This window comes from Neodiprion lecontei, chromosome 6, assembly GCF_021901455.1.
Source record: "Neodiprion lecontei isolate iyNeoLeco1 chromosome 6, iyNeoLeco1.1, whole genome shotgun sequence".
Lineage (NCBI taxonomy): Eukaryota > Metazoa > Arthropoda > Insecta > Hymenoptera > Diprionidae > Neodiprion > Neodiprion lecontei.
Window position 1 is genome coordinate 22,233,425 of NC_060265.1, and position 27,236 is coordinate 22,260,660.

At 38.3% G+C, this 27,236-nt stretch overlaps 2 protein-coding genes across 5 annotated transcripts in view; one reads left to right on the plus strand and one right to left on the minus strand.

The window, feature by feature from the left end:
• LOC107218678 (tyrosine-protein phosphatase non-receptor type 9) overlaps positions 1 to 20,210 on the minus strand; it is a 64,257-nt gene extending 44,047 nt beyond the window's left edge. Inside the window, exons 1-2 of one of the 2 annotated variants that reach the window (XM_015656628.2) lie at positions 20,096 to 20,210; positions 601 to 834 (exon numbers count right to left, since the gene is read on the minus strand). In XM_015656628.2, coding sequence (XP_015512114.2) covers positions 601 to 834; positions 20,096 to 20,206 — 345 coding nt within the window. In that variant the 5' untranslated portion in view covers positions 20,207 to 20,210. Of the gene's footprint in view, positions 1 to 600; positions 835 to 1,573; positions 1,708 to 20,095 lie in introns of those variants that run through there. The other variant, XM_046744098.1, reaches the window with a different exon arrangement.
• A 218-nt stretch (positions 20,211 to 20,428) lies between these two features.
• LOC107218674 (conserved oligomeric Golgi complex subunit 1) lies at positions 20,429 to 26,157 on the plus strand. Of its 3 annotated transcripts, XR_001525575.2 has the most exons (9): positions 20,429 to 20,853; positions 21,141 to 21,308; positions 21,425 to 21,713; positions 21,805 to 22,006; positions 22,242 to 23,562; positions 24,242 to 24,521; positions 24,905 to 25,123; positions 25,301 to 25,395; positions 25,909 to 26,157. XR_001525575.2 is itself a non-coding variant. In XM_015656623.2 (8 exons), the coding sequence occupies exons 1-8, from the start codon at positions 20,582 to 20,584 to the stop codon at positions 26,023 to 26,025; spliced, it is 2,868 nt and encodes a 955-aa protein (XP_015512109.2). In that variant the 5' UTR covers positions 20,432 to 20,581; the 3' UTR covers positions 26,026 to 26,157. The 3 variants fall into 3 exon arrangements, 2 of the variants coding, with proteins under 2 accessions (XP_015512109.2, XP_046600052.1); XM_015656623.2 differs by lacking the exon at positions 25,301 to 25,395 and having other exon boundaries at positions 20,432 to 20,853; XM_046744096.1 differs by lacking the exon at positions 25,301 to 25,395 and having other exon boundaries at positions 20,433 to 20,853; positions 21,127 to 21,308.
• Positions 26,158 to 27,236: the final 1,079 nt, after the last annotated feature.

Sequence of the window (27,236 nt, forward strand, 5' to 3'; positions counted from 1 at the left end):
GATCAAAAAACTTGTTCCAACTTTTCCAGTGAGTACACACCGATGAGAATTCAATTTGTTTCATTTGCTAGATGATTTCTCGACGTATAGTAAAGTGAGGGTCGTTACAATAATAACGGTTTTGTTATATCGTTCGAATTGCAAGAAAATCTGGTGCAACTACAGTATAAATATTTAGTGTGATTATGTCTACTACATTTTCCGGCTGTCGTAAGATTCAATCTGTGTTTTTTCCAGCTCAGTTGATACTTTAACATAGTTTTACCCTGGCGCCAACATCAAATCATCATCGCAATGAATAACCATAATGAAAAAGAATAGTAATAAACACCAGATTTTCTGTACAGGTCAAGTTTAATCAACTAATTTTCGTTTTTCATGAAAATTTTGTAATGGTGGAAAATAGAAATCTCTCTCTCTCTCTCTCTCTCAATACGTGAGACGTCCTGCAGGACAAAGCAACCCTTCGAGAACGAGAGACTTTGGCAGTAATCGAACGCATAGTTTGTTCTCGTAGTTTTACGGTCGGCTGGAGTTGAAACTGGGAAAAGTTTTTCCGATATGGAGAAAAAAAGGGTGTGTTAAGAGGAAAACACTCACCAGGACGGTGAATTTCCCTGTACGAAGCTCGCTGTGGAGAGGCTCCTGGGTCGGATTTAGACGGGCGAGACCTTCTCGTCTCCTCGTCGCCTCATGCTGATCGTAGAGAGCCAAAGCTCGGGCGACTTCGAACTTCCGCGCCGCCAGGAACTTGACGGCTGTTCCCCAGGATACGGGACCGGCCCGACGGCCGGCTCGAGATTTATTAACAGCCTCTATAAACTCCTTGGTAGCCTGTGGAAGCCGGAAGAAAATACACGGTTAATTTTCATTAATCGACACCATTTTTTTTTAACGTAATCGGGATAAAAAAAAATCTCTTGTTATGGTAAAACAGATATTTCGCAGAGGATACGAGATTTCGATAACCACGAAAGATAAGAGTGACAGGTTTTTTCAACAGCTGTCGCGGAAAATATCATTTGTTTAAACAATATTTATCAAACGAACGTCAAACATTGCTGTGAAGAGTCAATTTTGTCAAATTACACGGACAAGTTTATAGGCGAGTCATTATTTTCACAAGTAAAGTGAGCTATCAGAAAAAAAAAGAAATGGTTAAAATTAACGATGCGAAAGAAGTTTTAAGAATTATTCATCGATGTAAATAGAAGAAACTTTGAAACCAAAGTTTTCCGACGAAGCTGTTTTGAGATATGTGTAATAAATAAATTCATAGACCAAATTTTACATTCAAATTTCCTCTCTCACCGACAGGGAACTTGTTTTTTAATCATCGTACCCAAAAGCCGAGGATTGCAGTAAACCCAATGACCAACTTTCAGAGTTTCATTTTTTCCGTTATAAAATGAAAACTGGTTAGATTCTATGCAGCAGCCCGATTGGAATTAAAACAAAGTTTCAGAAATCCTGAAGACTGTTCTACACATCATTGACAAGTATACATATTATTATATTTTGATGAAATTGAACAACGATTTAAGTACGGCAATTGAAAAGGCATGGTACTCACATCGCGCAGAGTTTGCTGTACGCGAAATTTGCATTTAATAAGTACGATGTAAAGGTATTTCAGATATTCCATAACGTTATCACCACCTCATCCGGGGAATGTAAAGCTCACACACACAACAGTTTCTCACGTCGCGTCGTTGCACGTACGAATTTCCTCTATATATATATATATATATATATATATATATATATATATATATTTATAAAATACATACAATCAACCGTAAGCGTATATAATACCGATATAGTCGAATAATTATACTTCTACGATATTAGCACTGCACAGAAAGATAAAGATTCCTAACTTATCCGTAAGTACTTTCCTCCAAACTTACTCAACGCGAATCGAAGCTATTGACAATCGGCAAAAAAATATACGATATTATATATACTCAAACAATTTTCATAATTAAATTAACGCACGCGTATGACTTAAACGAGGACGCGTGTGACCGAGTAGATTATCTCTGTCCAACTGACGGCTCAACCAGTAAGCACTCACTACATATATTATCCTGAACATGATGCGGTGGGTTTGTCGTTTTCAGAGAGACAGGAACAGCTCACTGGCTCGTCAGTCATTCGATTCTAGCAGCAGACGCGTATATAATTCATCGCAGGTACGTACACACGATGATGCAGGTTGAAAAAAGAAAAATAGACTGCCAAATACTGTTACTCGAATTTGCACAATAGTTCGATTAAAAGTTTATTGAACCATTCGCAACGGTCTACCAAATTGTTACACAGCCCCGCCCTTCCTCTCTAAGAAAACGTCACACTTATGCACGACATTATTGCATTAGCTAGACGGTTAATTCGTATCGTAAGATAGATTTTCTGACTGACTGAAGAGGGTGAGAAAGAAAAAAAAAAAAAAAAAATAGATAAGTAACTTTGAATACGTTCTTATTTTGCAGAAGGGCGGAAAATGTTTGAAGTAATCAAATACTGAAAGACGCCTTGAGGAATTTTTCAAATGGCCGTTACAAAATTAATCAAACTCGATACAACATGCTTATAAAAGATGTAATACGACATATTTGGATCGCAGAGGAAGTTCGGTTGACATGGTACGTGCGGAAAAGATGGCGATGGTTGTTCCAAGAAAAGGATGATATATTTTTTTACATGTGGTATGACGGTTAAACCGCAGTTTTTTTTTTTTTTTTTTTTTTTATATATATAGAAAAGATTGCGTAAATTTTTCCGTGTTTCCTGACATTTCGCAGTCGGACTTACGCAGTTGTAAGAGTTTGATATGGAAGTACACAAAGCAGCTCTGGAATTCTGAGGAAGTGACGATATATTGCAAGTTTTTATTACGACATCAAACGCATAATGAATACGATTCCTGCACCGCAAATTGATCGACACGCGAATCAAATTCTAAGTATGCGATATAACGATATAATTTATGAGAAAAGGTATATTTTCTTTGTTTTATCTTCTTCTTTGTTTTTTTTAATTTAGAATTTTTCCGCTTCAATATTTCTACCTAACGAAGTTCATCGTTACATCGAAACGAGGAATGACAAAGAAAATTGGTAACAAGAAAATTGGGTTGAAAGATATGATAAAAAAATGTTCTCGCACTCCGCGATTACTCCACATTGTATAAATACATACGCATCAAATCACGTGAATTTCACGTAATGGGTTTATCAAGATCATTTTATGGATATGTATAACAAGCACAGCTCATATTACGATAAACTTGAATGATAAAACGAAAATACGTATAACAATAGAGTGCAGTTTGAAGTTAACGCGTTTGTCAGCCGTGGCTCGGATGCCGCGTGCCTAGGATATTGGCACCACTTCCGGCCTGCCCCTGCCCCTGACCAACCCGCCGCTTCCGGTTCCCCTACCAGGGGACCCTTGCTAACAGCCAAGGAAGCAGACATTCAAAGCTCAGGCAAGTGCATTTCAGCAGCTCGGCAAACCCGCCGGCTGCAGGCAGACGGACGATCATCGCGTTACGTATATATATATATGTACATTTATATATATACAGTATACGTAGTATATACATACATTATATATAGACTTATGCATATACCACCCCCACTACCGCCCCTTTCATCTACCCCGATTGTGCGCTAGCTGATCATCGCATCGTATTATTCCAGAATTATTCCTCTGATCCTTGTGAACATCGAAAAAGGTTGTATTTTTTCGCTCTTACCCCCTCGAATGTTAGTGTTTGATAGAAAAAAAAGATTTTCACAAAAGGATTCGGCTCGCTAGCTCAAGTTTAACAGGTCGATATTTTTATTTTCATTTCCCATTTATTTAACATGGGAAAATTTGACTTTTCGTTAAAAGTTAAAATACTTGTAAGCTGTTCAATGCGCAAACTTGAAAGATATTGAACAGTTTACCGCTATTTTAACTTTCAACGAAACGTCAACTTTTCCCATGACAAATGAATGGGAAATAAAAATTAAAAAGGCGACTTTTCAGACGTGAGCCAGAGAGCTCATCTTTTAGGAGGATCTTTTTTTCTATCAAACGCCGACATTTAAGGGGGTAAAAGCGAAAAAACAAACATTTTATTTTTTGAGCCACCCTAATATATACATATTCGATATACTAGATATACATAGGAATGTATTATATAATGTATTATATATGAGGGAATGGCCAGGGGTATACGGAGCCTGAAATCCTAGGACTTAAGGAATTCTGTAAGGGTGGTTTTCGTCGACGGAGGGTCACCGTTATCGATTCCAGTTAACTAATAATAGTAGAGGAGAGAAGATCGGAATAGCGAAGTATTTAAGGAGCCGATTGTGAGAGAATTGCACGATATATACATGTATAATAATTCAAGGAGTTTACTAAAATGTGAAATCGTAATTTCCTAAAAAGTTCGGATCTCTTCACGCGCAGTTTAGCAATTCCTTTACTGATGTGTTGGAGGAATTATTCTTATCAAAGAATCACTGCTGTTAAGCAGTCGTAGTTTTGGTCACTGATGTCTGTTTTTTTTTTTTTTGAATAGCTTGCAATTAGTTACACGCGTTTTTCGTACAAGAGTTTAAATATTTGTAGACAAGTTTTCCTTTTCCTATGGTCATACCAAGTTTTTTTATTTTTCTTTCTTTTTTTTCGGAAAAGTTTACTCGCCAGAAAGATTTTCTGATTGACTCCGGAATTTGTTGAGAATTTCAGGTTGTTTTATAGGATAAAAATCAAAAAAAAAAAAAAAATGTCCTGCAGGATCCAAGTTTCTCCAAATTTTTCCCGGAATTAAATACCCTGAATTTATTATACAGTATGGGGTGAAAAGTAATAATAAATCCTGCGCAATCTTGCGATATTAATTTCATTCGTCGTCATCGATATTTTCCTCTTTCATACCATGGGTATAGACAGCTGTCATGTCATTAACTTATAATCCCAGGATTTTAATTACGGAAAAGACGTGGTTGAAATAGGAAAAACTGTTTTAATACAGCCTAGGTACGCATAAATAATTTAATAATTAATTTTTTAACAGGTTTTTTTCTCCCTAAAGATCTGTGCTATAAGCTTCTGTAGCTGAATATGTATAATAACATATGTATCAACGTATTTATATAATTATACATGGGTATAGGCGATCAGGAGAAACAATAGGAGCAGAAAGGTGGCAAAATTTTTCTTGACTAGGTCGAAAAGAGGAAAAAATATGTTATATTTTATTTATCAACACGATTCATCGTCGCCTTTTGAAGCCGACCGTTTTAATGCTACGATAATTTTGTTAATTTTCTGATAATTTCAAGCGCAGACTCGACGGAGCGGAATCGGCAACCTTTTTTGTGTATAATCGCTCGATATCGTTCACGTGGGTGATGATCGTTAAATATCGTCAGTTTTCGGTTAATTTCAATCCCGGAGACGAGCGTCCGGCGGCTCCGCTGGACACCGCAGGACAACCCAGCTGACCGGAAAATCTATTAGCGGCCCCCGCATGTCTCAGATGACCTTTGCTGTTGAGTAGAATTACAACAGCGTGGCGGCGAATCGGATGGACCCGAAAATTCTCTCTCTCTCAAGTCACGTCACACAACACAATTCGAGAAACTAGTTGTTCGAGTATAATTTGTTTATGAATATTTTTCAGAAAACTTGTACACGTTGTATTTTGGTAAAATCGTTACAATCAAAAAATAGACAATTTTATACCATCGATTTCACGACGACGTTACGAAGAATGCATGTATTGTAAATATTTGAACATTTTTGCCGCGATGTATGAAAATATACACACTGTATGGAATAATAATGGAAATCTACGATAATTTGTGTTTTTGTAAAGTGAATACCTGTTAGGGTGTTACAGAAAAGAATAATTTGCAATTTTCGGCCATAGGACTCCCCTAAAAAGTTTTTTGAATTTAAAAGAAGGTATCTGTCATAAGATGAGCGTTCTACGTTGTATGAAAGATCGTGCTTAGCTGATTTTTCACTTTCAAGTATCGCGAATGAAATTTTTTTTCTAGTTCTTATGTCAATCATAAAATGAACTTACGTTTCAAAGGACATCGACACTTACAAATTCTGACGGCTCTTTCGTTATTAATTCAATCTCGTGAAATAGTTGTAATTTAATACGAACTTTTAGGAGAATAAAATTCTCGGTTCATATATCTTTGTGTTATGGATCGTGATCTTTGCGTTGAATGTGAACGTTAGGATAGAAATAATAATTCAAGTGCGACATGTTTCTTCATAGATTCAAAAAAAAAAGTAAAAAATCACGTGAGCGATCTTCCACATAACGTAGAACGCTCATGTATTTTTTTCCGAAACATCCTAGTGATAATAATGACTCATTATCGACCGATTGGCAACATTTATAAACACAAGTTCTGTTCCGTTTAGACTTAAAGCATTGGCGAGAAAACATATTATAGTTTTGTTCACATTAAATTACACTAAATTAAAATTGTGCATATGACGTATAATGTTCATCCTGTTAAATTTTGTTACTCCCCTTTCAAAGTCAAGGGTTTTTGCAGGTATAACGCTTCTCTGTATTTCCATGAGCGATACTATAAGGTCTCTGATAAAGTTGGAATTCCTTTTATTACACACCGAACGATAATAATTAATTCTGTAGTATTACGTAGCGGTTCGACTTCCTTGAAGATAAATAAAGCGTACGCGTGAAACTGACGTATCTACGTAGGAAGTGCCGAAAATATAAGAAATTCGTGGAATTTTCTAATCGTCAAACTGTTGCCCCAAAAAAAAAAATGGGTTGATATTTTATCGCAGCAAGGCGTCTTATATAGAAATTAATACTCTGTAACGAATGATTTTACATTTCGTGATACAAATCACGATGATTAAAAAAGAAATTAGTTTGATCTAAATGGATTTTAACGGGTAAAGCTGTTCTAGACTTGTGAGAAGAATATCGTTTTGTTCTAAATTATAATCGTTATGGTACACATTTGATTTTAATTTTCGACTGCCTGAATTTCCGATTCAAACAGAATTCCCCGTGTCATTTCCATGGTGAATAATTGAAAATTTTCCGACTTTATTTCCTCGGGGTTATTTCATACTTCCATAACAAAACTCCTGAATTCGTAATCGGCTTTCAATCGTATAAAATTTCTGTCTTCTCCTTACGTATTAAATTAGAGAAAACAGAAACAATCCGCAAAAATTTCTACAGCAATCGCGTGCTAAATTTTTTTTTTTTTTAATTGACCCGTACGCATTACAGATCACAGATGTAAATATAAATATACCGTTATGCGTAAACAAAGTGGATTTGTCGCTGCTGCAACGGCGATGTAGGAAAGATATATTTATTTTCAAATGTCGAGTCATGTCCGTTGTTTGTACATCGATATCATATTTATACTTATGCCATTAGACTAGGCATAGACGTCGTCAATGTATTACAATAACGGGAGAGACAAACGCACCGTTGCTTGCTCGGTGTGATCCCCGGTCCCGAATGCGATGACCGTTCGTCCCAGAAATCTAATTCAACAATACGCATCGCCGTTGAAAAAGAAAGAATAACACCGCAGCCAATGATTTGACTTCAGTGATAAAACCGTTTCCTGCGCGCCGACCGTCACCGATGACGAATTCGGGTAAGCGGGCGCGTGTGTAAGTGTGTAAGTGTGTAAGTGTGGTGAAATTCGTTGGGTACGTTGCGTGTCATGCCTGCCTGTGTACGAAACTTGCAAAGAGAGGAGAAACGAAAATAAAAATCAAGAAAGAAAAACTTATGTAGGTAAAGTGCAGCTACGATGATATGTTTTGTCAAGGAAGATTAGATTTCCATAGATATAGTAGGTATAAAAACTTTGATCAAATTTCCTAGACTACTACTATTATATATGTAATTTTTTATTTCTTTTCCAGGTACTCTATGCGGTAAATAAATTTGCGCAACAATGTCAGCAATCGACTATAATAATTCGCATCACGGCGTACATAAATTAGCGTACATCGTAATCGAAGTGAGCTTTTATTCCTGGCGGAAATGACGTTGTACAAGATTATAAGAATGCTGCTATTAATTATGCATATATGTAGATGGAGCGTTATTAGTAGATACAATTTGACGATAAAAACGACAACGAATCCGTTAAATGAAGAAGCTGGGAAAGACGTAGGAATTCGAAATCAAAAATAGTTTTTACAACGTGTTTCTTTATAAAATTCTAAATTTAGTATCTAAAATAGGGGAGGTTTTTTTTTTTATTCAATTCGCGTCCGCATTCTGAATAATATTGAACATCAATCACCTACATTTTGTGTTATAAAACGAAAATATTGAGACCAAGTGGGAAGTGGACAAGCTTTTAGTTTAGAAGTTGTAAGTGACACGAGTAAATGAAAAGTGAGAAAAATCGAATTAGATGTAAATTTAAAAAATGCAAATTTATATTTCATTCGTTTTTTCTCACTCTTCAATTACTTGTTCTGTTTATGAAAAATATTTCAAGCCAATCGATCGGGGCTATCGATTCGATAATCGGGTTTTCGTGTTTTTCGGAGCAGTAAAATCAAACCCATGGTCGAAAAAATCTAAAACTCGGTGAAAGATGTCCTCTTTGTACACTCTACATCACACTTAATAGCAGATAATTATAAACAAAATCGCCGATGGTTAGGGTCGGACGTAGCTCGGTTTGCGGCGGAAAGCGTGATGTATAATATCATCGTTGATCATTGGACATTTTATATAGAAAACGGGTTTAGCTATACATTAGTATGCACGCGTTACAGGCACATGATAATTAAATGCAGGCAGACTGCACGCGTTGTTCGAATCCGAGCGGAGGAGGAAAAGAATAATGAAAGTATGACATCGGCCCATTGTTTTCAATTGGGTCACCGACTGGCTGGATTGCAGTCGTCACATGGCGAAGCCACGCAGCTTTTCGAACCCCCGAGGTGCCGTCGACGCTCTGAAAGCTTCTCCCCTAATTCACCCTCGGCGATATTCGGCATCGCAGTCAGTGAGACTGGAAGCTTGCACGGGGTTCTCAGGTTTCAGGATAAGATTATGCTGCGAGAGGATTATGCCGATTCGCTATTTGATTTACGTATTATTGTACATTACGTGGATTATCGCGAGGAAATTCCCACCGGAGAGTTCGCACTTTTCATCAAATTTCCGGGATTGCGTTTAATCGTCGACTGCGCGAAATTAACCGGCATAAAGATTCTGTTAGAATCCAGGTGCCATTCTCGTGGGAATCGTAAGTTCATTGACATTGATTTAGAGTAATTTCTACTGATTTTTAACGTTACCTTTGACTTCACACGGTTTTCGGACAGTGTACAGTGTCACGGGAAAACACGACAAAAAATTATTGGAAATTATTTGGAGCGGTGGAAAATCAATGAAAATCACTTGATGAGTTATGATCCCGAATTTTCGATATCCGCCACTCGATTTTCGATCCACTTGGTAAATGTTTCCCCCAAAAACGTTCAAGAATTCACACACATACGGAAAACTCGGCGTATATATCTTATTCGTGGCAAAAAAAGGGAGATTTTCCACTTGAGGGGTGGGTTAAGAAGACTGTCTGCTTCTTTTTCTTCTTCTTCTTCTCTTTATTCATCTTCGTGCGCATGGTGGATAGAGTGGAATAATTGAGAAGGAACGCGTCAGCCTCGTAAACGAGAGATATTTACCCATAATATGTGATATCTGTTTTCACGTGGGCGTCAAACACCCACCCACTACCGTTATAGAAAGACGGGCAACGATGGGAAGAAGAGTCGGACGAGTCGCTCACCGCGAACGCTTTTCAAAAAGAAAACGTGAACGGACCATCGTATATATGCACTTCGGCTGCACGGCTCCGTGCATACGTCGACGTTTTAGAATTGACATGTCGTCGTCGTCCGTCGACGACAAAGAGACTTTTCAAACTTCCACGCAGGCAAAAGCTCTGCAGCCAAAGTGTTCCGCATCAACCTGCCGAAATATTGTTTGTACTGTTATATATGTATAAACAACTCAAGCCATGGATCGAATCGGCAACGCGTTTAGTTTTTCACTCATATTGCGAGGTATTGTCGAAAATGTTTATCATGATTTAATCCGGCTATATTCGTTACGTAACAACGAATGAGGTTCAAGTTAGTAACGTTACTGCAACGATGCATGTTGGGGAGAAAATCGTTACTTCGAACCTTTCGGAATGTGTGAAATTGAGTGCACCGTGATAAGCAAAACGTACTTTTGATTTGTAAAACCGACTTCTTGAAAAAATCATTCTAAAATTGTGCGATAATGATTTTATCCTTCAAGTTTCGTTGCGTTAACGTTAACAACATAAGCCTCTCGCGTCTTCCGGACAACGAGGAACAAAAAACAGAAAAACACTATTATCCCCGACGATTACCACAGATTTTCGTGATAAATTGGTAAAGAAGCGACGTTGGCCTTCCGATTACACGCGAATCACCAACTAGGTTGCAGTACACGTGCAATAGTTCGCAATATAGCGCCACCGTGAATGATCACGTCTCATGACGCGTACCGTTTCCGTATTGTAAACCTACCTACCAACCTACCTTCGAGTTCCTGCCCAACCCACGTAGATGCGATAGAAGATTACCTCGGCTATAGGCTAACGCGTTAGCCATCATCGCGGCGTTCCGCTGATTGCACATCAAAAGCGTTGCACCGTCTAGCTAGATCTTATGCACCGTGCACCGAACCCCAGTCGTTGCCTCGACAGACCGAGTGCCGGGTATAACTTAATTAACCGGAGTGAATTTGATCAATTATCAACAATTGAATATGCACATATAGTATAAAGGCATGCGTAAATGCATGAACATGCCGCTCGTGTCTCTTTTCGACGCAGAATTTATTGCTACCGATTAATAAAAATGATAATGCAACTTGCACGAGTCTTTAAATTGCACTGTAGCGGGTTGATTGTTTTTCTTTTTTACTATTTAGGTGGTTGCTTAAAGTTTCGGTAGATCAAACTCAGTTGAAAAGTCTTCCTGAATAGCGAATATCGTCATTGCGAATCGGTGCAATATTTAGCTATAATCTTGCCATGTTGTACTCGCAAATGGATAATTAGGAAGTTTCACTCGCTTGCCGAAATTGGAAGAAATTTATCATCAAAATTCAGAAATGAAATTATTAATTACCGATCGTGCTTGATGGATCGGAACTTTGGGTACATGCGCACAAAATTCGAGTATCAACGACGAATTTGACGGTTTTACAAATGATCGTATATGCAAATTTTTTTGCTAAATATCAAACGAATTTTATCACAGATTACCGAGTTTTTTTTATATTTTTTCCATTTCCTGCGACTATTACTGCATATTGGATGAGCGTGCAAATTTTCGAGCTCAGAACCGATCTATAAATATACATATATTCATAATCAAATTATTATATAGGTGAAATTTCGAGAAATTTTTATACATAATTGAAAAAAAGAGTTACTTCACGCTTTCAATCCGAAATTATTTTGTGACAAAACTGTGCGTACGTTCAACGATATAAACTTTCAGCAGCAGAACCATTTGTATATATAGTTATGAAGTAAACATCGGATGGCGGGGACGAGCGAAAATGTTATTATTGCTGTGTAACTTATAGGACCGGATGTCACTGATAGTTTCTAGCAAAGAAATCAACAGACTTAAACCCCTGTGGGCAATTACAATTACACATAATACCTGTGCCTACATAGAAAATAAAATAACACTTCGCGGTTCTGAGGCGAATTACACCGAGAAATAGCGCGGCTACCATGTAATTATCACCTTTGTCAGAGATCGTCACGCGTGTGGTAAAAACCGCTGGTGCTTTTTTTTTATTTTCAGCTACAGTGGGGTATAATAACCGAGCATGGATGGAAAGTAATTTACTGTGAACACTTAAACAGCTGCTTACGAGGATGATTTATAATACTTACTTCTCAACGTACTTAGGATGAATAAAACGATTCGACGTGTGAATATTGTATTACTTCCGCCAATGGCCGCTAATCCTCGGAAGGATTTATACTTGCATGTGATATATAATATACTTCAGAAATTGGATCAAGCAAAGTTCTGCACTTGATGCAGTATTATATACATACCGCATGCACGTAGTGCAGTACAACTTGTACCGCACCGACGGATTATCGGTTCAGGTGAATTTACTCAAATGAACCGATTACAGAACAGGAATTTGCTATACCTTCCGCTCATCTTCGGATTGCACAAGGTGACTAAAACATTTTAACACGGGGAGTGATTTTAATTCGATAAAATTGCTTATTATAGAATAACTGCAAATATCAGACGAAAATATCAATATGAATCGTAAGTGATATTTCCATCAACGGGATTATTAATCCACGTCAGCTCAGGAATCGCATTTTCCATATAAATTAACGATATTTGTTTAACGTATCGAGAAAAATTTCTCGACTACAGAGGAAGTTCAAATAGGAAATTTTATCTAAAAATTTTCTTTTATCGCCACATGTATCCTCAGTATTTATTTCATTTTTTGTTCATAACATTAATCATTGCGATATTAGGAACAAAGATAAGTACCTATTTGCTTTCGCAGCTTACGGAATAACGATGAATCTAGACAGTAAAATATTTTTGGATAGTGTGATAAATAATTGGTATTAGGAAGAAAACGACGAACAGTGAAATACGTATGATTGAAAATCAGTGATACAGTGGCTTGATCAGAGCTGGTATTAAATTTAGTAGTAAATTAATCGATACGAGTACGGAAGCCTACATCAGACGAAGGGGCGAGGTTGAAGTTCCGAATTCGAGAAGTTCCAAACCAGTCCCGAAGAAAAGAAATCAAACTTTTACGAAACAACAAAGTTTCGAATGATCGGAAACCCGACGGCTCAAAGTTCCGAAATCCCGGATTCCAAAAATTCACGTTACGATAGAGCAAAGTTCCAAAAAGTAAATTATACTCACAGTTTACTCAACGAGCGTATATGAAAAATCAGAAGAATGAAAAATCAGAATGACCAGGAACGTAAAAATATATCGAAAATCCAAAGCAAAGAACGATCAAAGTGGTGAAATTTCACCAAGTCAGAAATTCACAGAACTGAAAATCTACGATCGTTCGGAATTTCGATGTTTCAGATTTTTAAATTTTCTCATTTTCGCACTTTCGAAAATTTGACTTGTCGGAGTTGCGCCGTTTCAGTATTTGGTCCTTTCGGCATTTTGCACTTTCGCAACTAATTTAAGCGTCGGGTTTCGGACCATTCGAAACTTTGATGTTTCGATCAGCTTGATTTCTTTACTTCAAGTTTCGCCACCAAAAAAAAGAAAATCCGAATATGGCGCTCTCGAAATTTTTCAAATTCGGAGTTTCAACCTCGCCCCCAAACGGAGAGAATCTCGCGGCGTCTAGACCATTGTATAAAAATCAGCATATTACGAGGGTTATCATATATCTATACCGTACACCTTGAGTAGATATACATATAGGTATAGTATAACGTACCCGCGGTCTGTCACGAGCGAGCAGTAATCAAACCACTTCAGCAGGAAGGGGATCAATGTCAGGGTGCGCTGCACAGATCAATAAGTCTCAATTGACGTGCACTTGTCGTCCTCGTTAATGCAAAATGAGGAGTTTCACGCCCGGTATTATTAGCTGAAAAATATACCAAATAAGGCGTCTGCGAGTCCGCAAAAAATAATTCCAACGCGAATTCAAAGTGGCTGACAATGAACGTAATTTGCCTAAATTAAAATCTTACGTATATTTAATATATATATAAATATATTATACGCAATTCATCGCCCGCAGTCAATCTTCCATAAAATTCAATACCAAGTTGCTCATTTTTCGTCTCAACTATTCTTAGGTAACATGGAAAGGTCGCTAAAATTATCTCGCTTACGGATCAGGCATTCGCAATATTAATCATAATTAGAAGGCGACTCGGTTTTTCCTTTCTGCGCGTCGGAATGTTTATTTTTGCAACGGAAACTGATTTCACGATTGATTTCAACGTAGGAAAAAATATTGTTTGCAATAATTGCGTTGTGTAACGTCACTTCAGTTTATGCGTAATTCCAAGGTTAGATTATTAGTTAACAATTCTACTTCCTACCATTTTTTCCGGTTTCCATGCAAGCTGATTTCTGAATACTACTTTATACGACAAGTGCAGCTTTCCGGAAGCATTAGTCATGTCGGAATAAGGTTACTTTCTTTGTCGCGTCCAATACAGTAATATACAATATAATAAATGTTGAAGAATTAATAAATTCGATATGATTTCCAATTTTTATTTCAAGCTTGTCCATAAATTTATTGACTACACTGTAAAACCATCAAATTAAAAGAAAACAAGAAAAAATGTTCGGAAAAAAATTACATCATTTTTGATTCGAGAAAATTTAGACAAATTTTAAGATTTACTGAAAATTACGCGTATATTGAAAGATGAACTATGACGTCTTTTAAGTAAAACTGCAGGAGTGACAACAAAATCGATCTCGGTTTGTTCAACTATCGGGATATTTGTGAGCGCGTCCGAATTCCCTTCATTAATATAAACAAACGTTGCAAAATAATTATATACCTATACTTGTACTCGTGAATTATCATTATTATAACTCCTCCAGGTTATTATTGTTATTCTTCGATTATCTAAGCCTCAAATTATAATGTTGAACGAGGAAGTGAACAAGGTGTATTTTTTATTTTTGCAATAATATGACTCATCATTCTCAGCAAACCGAGATGCGATTGACTGAATAAACATACAAGGTCGGTTCGACTCGGCATCGGCAACACGAGGTGCCGGCATTTCACATTTCTATTCTTCGAATATTGCCTGCATCGAATTCTTTTCACCTGACGCGTCTTATGAGATAGGTTAAAAGCTTACCAATACGCTTGGAAACAAATCCTACGAACATTACTTATACTTATATAGTTAGTGTGTCATGTACGAACAATGTAATTAACGGGCGGATCGTTGAAATTACCACCATCGTCTGTAGGGGACGATGCGTGGGATTCGTCATTTTTCTATTCTGCGAAAAACTGGCTCACGCAATAAGCATGATATGTTTTCGCATCCAGTTGTAAAGGGCGAATTGCTATTCCACGGGGGAAATCCGAATAACCGACATTCCGAACTCCATGCAGCTGTTCTGCAACCCACTCGCGAGATATTATCTATCGGATAAAAAGTAGTTAACTTATATTTACTGTACGCGTTGAAATAGATGATTCAAGCGACTTGAATGTTGCGTTGTGCAAGTCAAGTGGTATAATCTTTTTCAAACGAAGACTTTATAGGTGCTTGCAATTTATTTGCAATGTGCAGGTGTGCACTCTTCTTCTATTTTTAAATAATATGATTTCCATTAACCTTGATTCAACTTTTCAAAATCACAGTCTAAACACGATATAATATCTCGATTCGGTAGGAGATTGATGAGTCAAGAATAGACACTTTCTCGTTTACATCATTCACACGTTCGCAAGCTGAATGAATATTATTCCGAAAATGCGAGAAAAAAAATTAATGTTTTAAACTGGAGTATAGATATAACGTCGATATTTTACTTAAAATAAAATCCCTTCAAAATAGTTAAAAATCTAGCACAGATTTCTTCGATTTAACTCCACGGTGGTCTGTTTTCAAAAAAAAAGTATTCTCTACAACGCCACTGGGACACTTTTCTTTACACCTCGATATCGTTAAATACTCAATTTCGCAAGATTGGACTAATTAATATTGATTTCGATTAGAAACCAGCGGTATTAAATCGGTGAATTTGCGAACAATAGTTTTCTCAAATCCGAGCCCTTGTTTACAATGTTAGTACTTGTGTTTCTCGTTTATTTTTTTAATTTCATTTCTCTTTATCTAAAAAAAAATCTAAATTTGGTACATTCTCAACGTTCGACTACGATAGGTGATGAATAAAAAAATAATAAAAAAAAAAGGGATTGAATTTCGACAGATCTGTGCGAACCTCTAATTTGAGTTCCACGAAGCTTAAATAATTGATATACGTAATACATAGTTGAATAATATAGCAACGTGATCGAATCCGCGTGTTTGTAATTTGTAAAAAATTTAAGACGCACTGACTCTTCAAGATCGATTGTATATGTATATATATATATAATATATATGTATAAGTGAGTACGACGCCATCGACGCCTGCATATAGATATGCGTTGTATGCGTTCGTCACATGTGTAAGTAAGCTCGCGTGACGCCGGAGGCACGTCTGTATTCATTTCCTGTATCCAGTAGACAATGTCCGGTTTATTCTTCGTAATCAGACTTCATTAAGTAATAGCTGCGAGGAGCGAGGCGGGTGAGAATTGCTCGGATCTCGATCCCGCGGCATTTGAGTGTCCTACGAATTAAGGTACGTATACGTAACCCGTAACCTACGGTGCTTGCGTTATACGGTTGATTAATTTCTCCGAAACGGTGCGCGAAGCCATTGTACGATAATTCGATCAACCAAGGGAAGGGTCAACGTTTCGGATACCGTTTCAATTCCTTCCGCTAAACGTTGCGGGGAAAGTTTATAACTCGTTAAAAAAAATTATGAAATTGTTACCACGCAATTTTAAATTCGTTAAAAGTTTAACTGTAAATCACAATACTAATAAATTCGGTAGCGAAATTATGACGATAAGATGAATTTTAAGTTCCTTTCGTTTTGCATTACAATAATTGTAATAACGATATTATATCTCGTGACGTGTGCGGTTATTTTTTCTTTCTTTCTTTTTTTCTTCATTGTTCTTTATACCTGCGCGAAAGTACAACAGCTATTATACGACTTGCGTGATAATTGCTTATTTTCGTGATGATACAAGATCCCCGAGTGACCTTAAATTAGACGAACGAATGAACGAATGAATGGCTGTAAAATACACGTGCGCATATATTATACCGAATCCCTGAGAGCTAGCTAACTAGCTGCATGCGAACCTCGGTATAATACATAAAGAGAGATTGTGTATTATAATTAAATAACATCCGCAACAAATTTCATATTATCGTCATACAAGCTGCCACAACACTTTCGCTGCATGCATGACTATGCGTACGTACACACACGTGTATCTATATATGTACGCACAGAGACACACGCGTGTGTAAAACGCGATAAGACAAGACTCGGTTTAATCGAAAGGATGTTTTCATTTTTGTCATCGAATCTTGATCTACGTCGGTGATTGGCCACCGCTATATCAGCAGACTTGTTCAGGGCACAATGCCCTCGCTGCATTCGTTAATCAAGAGGCGCATGCATGTCTCGCTGCGGCGGCCAAACCTTGCACAATATTTACGAACCGGTATTTTCAATGTATTCACAATTCAACTCATTGAAGCAAGAAGGAAGAGACGAGAAAGGTTTGCTCGTTCGACTCGCGACAAAATGTATCGTGGATCGCGATTATTCTTAACACGCGGACTTCGTCCGCATAAGTTGATATCTGTTTTTATTTAATAACTTTTGTAACTCGTCGGATGATTGTTACAAAGTAGAGGTGGGACAATTTTTCATCAAAGGTATTATGATAATGGATATTTATACGACTTGAATAAAAATGATGTAGAAAAATTATTGCTGTTTACGAATAACTCTTTCGAACTGTTCCTCATTTCGAAGTATACACCGTGATATCAATTCGACGAAATGGAAGGAAGTTTTTTCCTTGACGATAACAAAGGCCTCTTAACTCAACTAAATGAAATTGAAATCTGAGGTATGATTAACTTGAAACGTTAAACGATAACCGAATTGTTATTATATATTTCTGTAGCGGAAGGGAATTAAAAAATACATAAATGTATTACCGTTTACGTATAATATATTATTGCCCAAGTTTGTACATCGGTCACTCGTTCGAAATAGTCATCTCACTGACATACGTTTATCTAGAAATTTTTTGATCGTCCTCTCGTTCTGAATAAAACATACGATACAAATTATATATCATTTCATTCTCATCAAGACTTAATTATAATACGGCAAAGATAATTCAAACGGGGATAAGAAATGCGGTAATTACAAAGATCGGTACGAATATACCTTCTCCTCCTCCATAATTCTTGGTAAAGCATTGAAATAAATAACGACAGCAACGATAAACTCTCTATGATATAAAAAAATTGACCGGCTCGAATTAGCCTCCGGGGAATCGGGAATTTAGTTCCGTCCACACACTGGAACCAGCCAACCACTTAGTCTTTATTCGCAATTTCGAGGTACCTATGATTAGTATGATTTCATTTTTTCACCGTCGCTCTGTTCACAGAGGATTCTCTTTCTTCCGAGGAATAACAATTAGTCATAATTCGCCCAAATATTCGATCCCGCTGATCTCTTACCGTGAAACATAAGGTGTGTAATTGCGACACGAAGGGTACGAAGCGAAACGCTGACAAAGTGAGGAGTAACGTCAGCGAAAAACATGTACGCCGATTCGTTACCTTTTTTTTTTTTTTTTTTTATTTTAATTCTATCCCCTAACTCGGATTACATTTGTTTCAAGGTTGATTTCTAATCCGTGTAATGTTTACGAAAAGTATGAGATTTCATTTTACTTCTCCATACTCACGCGAAGTTAACGAAAAATAATGGAAAAAAACGAAAACGGAATTCGACGACTGATGTAGACGTAGTATTAATGCTTCGAGAAATTCGCCTGACACTGCGTCCGTAAATTAAAAAACGTGCAAATAGGCGTGTGTGTTAAATACGGTTATACCCTTTACACGAACACGTTCATACGGATGTGAGTAATACGTCAAGCCAAGAGTATATCCGGATGAAACGTGGCGTTGATTCAAGAGTATACGTTATGCACGTACTTTGTATAAGAATTAATGACAAAAAAAAAAAGAAAAAAGTATTCAGTTGATAAAATAGAAATGAAAAAGTTTAAATTGAAACGGGGCAACCAGTTGCGTGTCCTCTAAACTGGGGTAAATCATACAGAAATGGTACCATGAAAGTAAAAGTAGAGTTTGTGATCGAACGAATATTGAGAAATTAATAAACTGCTGTTTATCTCTTTCCCCGATTCGATTGCAGACTTCTTCTTCAGCGAAAATCGTGACACAATCAAGGATTTCGAATGCCCTAATAAAACTGGAATGTGCGGTGGAATTTAATGCTTTGAAAAGTAGTTGAAGGTTGATCGAGATCTCGTCTGATATCAGATGAAACAGCCGGAGTTTGTATAATGGAATGCAGTTACGTCGTTGAAACGCTCTAGATTTTGGCTCGATCCTGTGCTTTTTTTTATCCGTTAAAGATTCGAGGCGTGCCTGGTTGAAAGTAAGGCGTACGTATTCCGCGGTTTGAAAAAATTTTTTTTCATCCGTTTCCCTTCGAGTACGTAATATTTATTAAGTATATGAATTGTGAGAAACGGAGATGAGAATATTATAGACTTATATATGTAGAGTGTGTTTACACGTGGCAAATGAATGTAACGTTTACGTTGCGACGTGCAGACGGGCATATAAATAAAAACAAGATACGCAAGTGTATAATAATGCAAAGATCCGGACCGACGATCGGGTACAGAAAACCGTCTCTTCGTCTCTGAATTTACCGTACCTAATACACAATTTGAGATGCACCCGGAAGTTTCGAGCACGGATTTTAATTTGTAAACGTAAACAAATAATAAATAACTCGAGAGAGAGACACGCAACGAGTCTATTGGAATTGCGGATTTCACCACTTTTCACGGGGGCTATTTATACACCGCACGACAAAAAAAAAATGAATAAAAATTAGTCCCCGCTGTCAAGCAAACCTGACGGAACTCGCGGACGTGCGGAAGAGGTGTTGAAATGTTTACATTCGGTACTCGCGGTGTTATTTATACACGTTGAATAGCAGTTTGAAAATACGTGTGGAAGCGGGGAAGGGGCGAGAAGTCTCATAGCTCTCAATGAAATATCGCTCGGCGATGGATTCTCGTTCCACAAATAACAATTCGCATTTCACTTACTTGTTCCTGCTCGACGGTCAACGCGGCCGCCATGTTGGCTTGACACTGAACACAGAACACAACCACAAACGGCGACTGGCTCCAACTGCAGACCGAACGCCACACTAGCATTGAGATATTTGTGTCTACAATACGCGCCGCACTGAAGAATGAAGAAAACGTAGATGCATGACTCGCAGCGTAAATCTTCGTTGTATCGAAGGTTCGGCAGACTCCCGCTAAGCGCTATTGGCGCTACATTTTGACTAAGATAATGCCTCACGGCGCCGCAGATTTCAAACTTTATTAGCGATGATTCATTTTGCATGAAGATGAGGTTGAGCCAGCCGAGAGATGTTGACGTGAATTTCCAATGTGTGGTATTATTTCGAAGCGATCATTATCCGTATCTCCCGGTGTAGCAGATCAGGACGCGATCTCTAGTACCGACACAATTGACTGACAAACCGACAACAGAGATCAAAGCTATGAAGGCACGGATGCCTAATGTCAGTTAGTTGGTGCAGGAACAATTCGAGGTGCGTTGGTCTCTGGAACGCATGTCTTATGGTTTCGGATATCAGCTGGGATTGTGTTGATGTGTCAAAATCAAAAATTAGGGTTCGGTATTTAAAATTTAAAATGCCAGTTGTTAATCTTTTGGAGCTGGATATAAAAAAAGTTTTCGAGGGTCATACGATTAAGGAAGTCGAACAGATACAGAAAAAAATTCAAAATGAAAGCGAACGAAAGAAAGTCGAGCTTCGTACGCTTGTTGGGTGAGATTTTTTAGGTTAAGAAGCGTAGTGTCAATTTGTAATCGTAGTAGTTTTAAGCTGATTTTTGTATATAAATATGCAAATAAAATTTTACCGATTTTCCCCACGAATAAAAAATACCATCAGCTTATTCCTGACAGTTTGTTTTTCTTTTTAATATTCTCATTTTGATGACTTAACGATTCATTATGACAAAAATGATTTGTCCTGCCAGTGAATATTTAGGTAATAGACTTATCCATTTTCAAAAACAAATTGAGAACAAAATACCAGTATTTTTTTGACAGAGAACGATATCGAGATTTGATAGAAGCTGCGGATACGATAGCAGAGATGAAGCAGACTTCCGAGTGCGTTATAGCAAGGATCTGCAACATGGAGGAGACTTGTCATAAGTTGCAACAGAAATACCTCATCGGGTTTAAAATGGATCCACCGGAACAGATGTTGGAAAGGTAACAATAGCGCAAAATCATTCTTGGATACTTAGGTTGACACCAATATCCGAATTCTTGTACCCTCATTATAAATCAAATGCCAAATACATTTGTGAGTTAATAAACGTTTGTAGCAATAAGTCAAATGAAGCTTACGACTCGATAGTAATGCAAATCAAAATTCTGATGGACATACCGGAGCAAATATGGTCGGCGGTAGATACGGAGAACTTTCTACTGGCCACACAACTGTTTTTGTTCGCTCAGCACATCAATTACAGTCTAAGGATTGAAGTTGGCAATTCGGACCTGGCTACCAAGTATCCGATAATTCTCAAACAGTGGGGCGTCATAAGCCACTTTAGAAATGTAATTTTAACTGGGTGTAATAAGGTTCTGCAGTCGCTTGAACTCCCAGTTGAGGTACGCGACAATTTGATATATTATTATTACGTATAAAGTAAATTCGAGTATGAAGAATAAAAATATATGGATCTTATCTGTCGATTTACAGTCAGCAGCCAATTGTTTAGCTTCACTGGTTCTTTTGGATGGCATGGCATCTACAGAGTTGTTGAAGAAATTGATTACTCTTCGAAGCCAAGCCGTCGAGGCCGTAATAAAAGACGAGAGCCATCTTAGCGTGAGGAATCGAATTAGCTTGAGCGTTAAGATGCTGACACACGTGATCGATCTGCTTTATTCCTGTTTTGTGGGTAAGAAAAATTACCTGATTGTGGAATTGACGTATTTTTCGTCATTCTTCAAGTTCGGTAACATCAGTTGTTGTATCTTTCTAAGAATGTCTACGTACTATATAAAAAAACCTTTTTTTTTTTTGTCATGTTTCCTCTGAAACCTCATTCCCACAATCTCTACCCATACTATTCATTCATAAATATTCATGCTGAGGAATCACGATTTCTCCGAATCTTGACCATGTGATTTCAGAGACGAACGGCAAGGAACAGGGCCTTGTGTTGCAATGTGTAGAGGAAGTAGCTGGTTCAAACGCGCCAACAACTTTGTCCCTGCTAAAGGTAGACAGGGATTTGACAGATAAATTCTTGTCACCATTCGCAAAGAGCCACAAACCGTCAACTCGGGGCGAGATTGAACCAATTCCGGAAGCGGAGTTAAAAAATAATTTGACAAACTGGCTCAGCTGGGTGGAGGGTTTTGTAAAACGTGAGGTCTCAAAACTGCTTGATCTAGTGACGTCGGTCAAAGGGATACACAATATCAGAGAAGAGGTTCTCGCCCTGGAAGTTCCTCAGAATTGGGAAATCATGTGCAAGAAATTATCTTTGGAAAAGACGGTAAATTTCTGGGGGGATTACTTTCAGCTGTTGCTGACCGAGCGTGTAAAGGGAATCGTGAGCATCAAGTGGGACGAAACTCTGTTCAATTTGAAGACCGACCTCTTCGACACCCTGAACAAGGTGGCCCACGATAAATGCGAGTATCCCGAGCACGATCTGAGGTGGTACATTTGGAAAGATTCCCCATCAGACATACCGCAAAAATTGAACAGGAACGGGGCCGACAACGATCGGCTTTTGCTGATGAAGACGCGGGGCTTTTCTCCGAATTTGGCTAAACTTTGCGAGAGTTTTGACAGAAATTTGCTCAACCTGCTGCAGGATCTTCACCTTTATCTTTACCAAAGTCAAAAGTCGACAACGACGACGACCGATCTCCTGGCTGTTAAAATCTCGAGCACTCTGAATAAGTTCGTAGACCGCGAAATCGTGCAGGAACAACTCCAAGTAATAAGCACGCAGAAGGTACACGAATTGTCACAGTTTATCAGGGATGAATGCCTCGTCGAAGATGCGAAGGTGGGAAAGCGGGAGGTGAACGCGATTCTGACTGCGAGGTTTTTCCAAGCACTGACTATACTCTGCCCGAGCTTGAACAAGTGTTTCACCCTTTCGAAAGTCTCGGGTATCGTTATACCGAACACGAAGTGGCAGTCGATTTGCGATACTTTGAGGGATGACAGCCTCGCCGCTTGGACAGTTTGGGCCAAGATTTTCAAACGGAAAATTCACGATCACAAGGAAGGAATTATGCCAAGGTCTCTCAACGTTTTGAAAATGCAAACAATGATTTGCGACTGGGAGAAAGTCACGATCGAGGAGGAGGCCGAGGAAGGGAAAAGAATGAAGTCTGAAATTTTGGTACCCTACCAACCTTCCATATCCGTGCAGAAGTTCCTGGCCGCTGTTAGCAAAGACTTGAATTCGATAATTCCTCACACGTTGCCAAAGTGAGTACTTTTGCACGCTTGCAAGCTATTTCTTATCTCTATTAATTTTGGTTGCATTGTGATTGAAAATTTTTTAACTTCGTATGAAATATCGGTTCAATTTTTAATAAGAGCTTGACTATTTCGATCAACTGACTTTCTACTAATCAATGTATAATAAGGATATTAGGTATTCAATTTTATCAGCGTAATACGATCTGCGGATAATCTCAAATTTTGATGAAATTTGAAATGAGCTGGTTTTATACCGCAGAGGTATTTAATAACGTAAATATTGTACGAAAAACCACAGTATAATATCAAAGAATATTTACGTAAGCGTAATTCGTACTCCATCAACTTTCATATTGAAAATTCAACTTTTTGAACGGAAAATTTTGTGAATACGTTGATAAAAATTGGTTCACCGGATGAATAGTAGAATTGGATTATACGAAGGGTAAGATTCAGTTCGGGCTATGCTGAAGAGATTTTTGATCGTTAGATATTTCGTCCCAATGTCAGCTTCCGATTTTTTTCGGACCCGCGTTACTGTAGACGCCGGGTGGTAAATGTATCTGTCCGAAACAGACTTGCGGGATCAAATGAATATAACGTAAACATTTTGAAAAGAGTCGACAAGACTTGTGGATGAATTTGGAAAGAAAAATATGGGTTCATTACACTCGCCTAATTCCAGGAAAATACTACACGAAATAGTGGACACGGTAGTGACGGAATTGTTTGAATATTACGCGGAGTTATCGAAGAATGACGACTTGAAGCAGAAACAAGCCCTGCAAACGTTGCTGGACACGAAATACGTCACACTGTTAATGATTCCTCGAGAGAATAAAAAATTTGTAGACAAGTCGTCTCAAATATGCGACGACATTCAGTCGAAGATCGATCCCTTCGATTTGGACGTATTTTATCCGTTCATACACGCGAACGTAAAGAAGAGCGCTCAGAGGACGCAGGTAATTTATTGCGATAAAATTTTTCCATCCAATTCATCGAAAATTACATTACTCGCGTTTTGGACTTTTGTTTACTTTAAAAATTAAAAATGCCAATATTTTTTTTTGCATCATTTACGCCGTGTCAGACGCATTCAAAGCTCATAATTAATTAATCAACCATCTCGGATGGATAAGTTTGAAAGGGAAACCGGCACTCCTATCTGGATCCCAAGGCATGAACCTGAATTATATATCTCCATTGCCCCGTGAACCGGGTACATAGACACAATGGAAAATTTGCAAAGCCTTTACACGCGCGATGAACAGATTCGGTACAAACGCAATTAGCGTTGAGTTAAAAATCTGGTACGAAATCACCATTGAGCATCTTGGTCTTCCAGTTGATATTCGGAAACCTGGTGCCTCACTCGGAGCAGCTGCTCTCCGTTCTCGGAGCCCGGATGAACCCTGTAGCTGGTGACGGCGCAAAAGGTGCAACAGAAGCTCCAGGAGTCCTGGCCGTTTGTTCCGGAGCTCCGTGGTTTCCTCCTCTGACAGTGACAGCGCCGGCGAGAACGGTGCCAATAGTCCCGATAGCCTCGCTGCAGGACAAGTCGATGGTAGGCATGAAAAAACGTGACGAAACAAGTCCGCTCTTTCCGGACGTAGTTTGCCTGAAATGGAAAATTAGGAGAACGGAGTGAATTTTAGTCGGTCAAATTACGACGCTAGTTTATGCGTGAGGCCAAGTACACCGAACCGGAACTCGAGCTAAACAGATAATTTCGCGTTTATAGAGTACCGCATTACGAGTCCCGTTGCCTTCGTAAATTTGGCTTAACAGCGGCGTTTATAGGGTGATGAACAGAGGGAAGGGCGCTGCATGGACAAGGTAGACCAGCTCGTGAAACTGGGAATTTAATGCTCGCCCACGGTTGTCTGGTGTTAGTTAACCAATTACAACGGGAGTCGGTGCCTCCTCTACAGTTTGTTTGGCCCTGACTAACGGAAGACAGAAACGTTTCTCTGCAAACGTAACAATAACAATAACGCCAACGACAACAATAAAAGTAACAATTCTTATTAGCAATCCGGTTAATTGTCCCAATCGATTACAGTGGATTAATTACAATTATGGACAATGTGCTGTGTGTATGTACATACATACCTGTATGTACACGCCTTATTAACCGTCACCGCCGAGCGATAATAATCTCTCTGCGAGTACATAACACGACCGCACGCTTTTGCTATTTGAATTTTTAATTCCCAACGACTTTGAACCGTTTATTATAATCACTGTGTGTGCTTTGTATAATTAACGTTTGAAATCCCGACCATCTGCCGACTATCCAGGTCTGGTTCAAGTTCTCTGTGTACCTAATGTAAAAATTCATTATTTTAGCGGAAGAAAACGCCGACCAAGACTCACGCAAGGACCGATTCTGCCGGAGCCAGTATCAAGTCAGGCGCTGCCGCCTTCTTCGGAGCCATGGGTTCCGATTGGTTCGGTACCGGATAGAAAAATTCAATGCAAATATCGAGCTGTATTGTACAGTGGCTGGTCAGCTTGTGTTAATAAAATTTGTAAATATACGCATCGTCCAGATATTGTCGAAAAAATAATCTCGAATAAATCTGTCTGGTTGTTGAATTTTATTCTCACATTTACTCGAAGCTTCCTTTCTATTTTTACCTTTCGCCAAATCCCTTTCCTCGTCTACCAGAAATTAGATATTCGCCAGGTTATTAGATTGCGCGGTTCGAATAGAGCTCGTGTAATCTCAGGGATTAATTTTATAACGCGTATTACACACTACTCGGAATATCTGCTCAGCTGGATAAACTTGTGGTTGCAGATATAACTGGCATTCGAATTATTAGAACGCTTACCACGCGTTATACCTGTTGCCTTGGCAGCTGAGAGAAGCTTAGGCTTTAGCCAGAAACGCCGACCTCTAAATTCCAGGTGTTAAGAACCCCCAAGCTGCATAGCAATGGCGAATGATTATTGATTCCTAGTAAACCTCTGAATCGATTTATTGAATTTAACTGCAATAAATCGGTTTCTATATTGCGCGGGACAACTTTATCCTCAATTAGTTCTCGTGACGAGTACTTAATTGTACCAGATTCACGAGAAGATCGATTATCGAACGAACAGACGTGATAGCGTGAGCCTGGTGAAATCTGCCTTGAACACATTTTTCAGAAATGATCTCCGGCTAATTTTATGTTGATTTCGGGACTCTTGTCGGGTAATAAATAACGAAAGCCGAGAATATTTATGGGTGATTATTCTTGGACAGGTGTTTCAAGAATACGACCACGCAGGCTAACCTTGGCCATTCAGAGTATGAATGGGCATAAGTTCCTCGAATTATATCCTCAACTTGTGAAGAAACGCGTATCTACATATAATACGCAAGCGTCACCCTCGTCGAGCAAGAACTTTGAACCGGGTAATTAATTAACAACCCTGTCAGAATATCGCCATTGTTAAACCTTGTCAAAGCTTATAAATTTACGCCATTGGATTAGATCGGTACGTATTTATAGGCCAGTCTTCTTAAAACTGGCCCAACCATCTCCGGAAGCTTTTCAGTTTTGAAAATATTCTCGAAAGAATTGCAAAGGGAGAGAAGTAAACAAATTGAAAAAACCAGGTGAAAGACACATCTGTAGGTCTTTATAGAACTAATTTACTGGAAACACAGTTTCGATGGTATGAAT

Coding starts and splice junctions, on each gene's coding strand:
- LOC107218674 (XM_015656623.2), top strand. CDS start 20,582: ATGTCAGTTAGTTGGTGCAGGAACAATTCGAGGTGCGTTGGTCTCTGG. Junction 20,854..21,140: donor GAGCTTCGTACGCTTGTTGG/GTGAGATTTTTT, acceptor TTTTTTTGACAG/AGAACGATATCGAGATTTGA. Junction 22,007..22,241: donor GCTTTATTCCTGTTTTGTGG/GTAAGAAAAATT, acceptor ATGTGATTTCAG/AGACGAACGGCAAGGAACAG.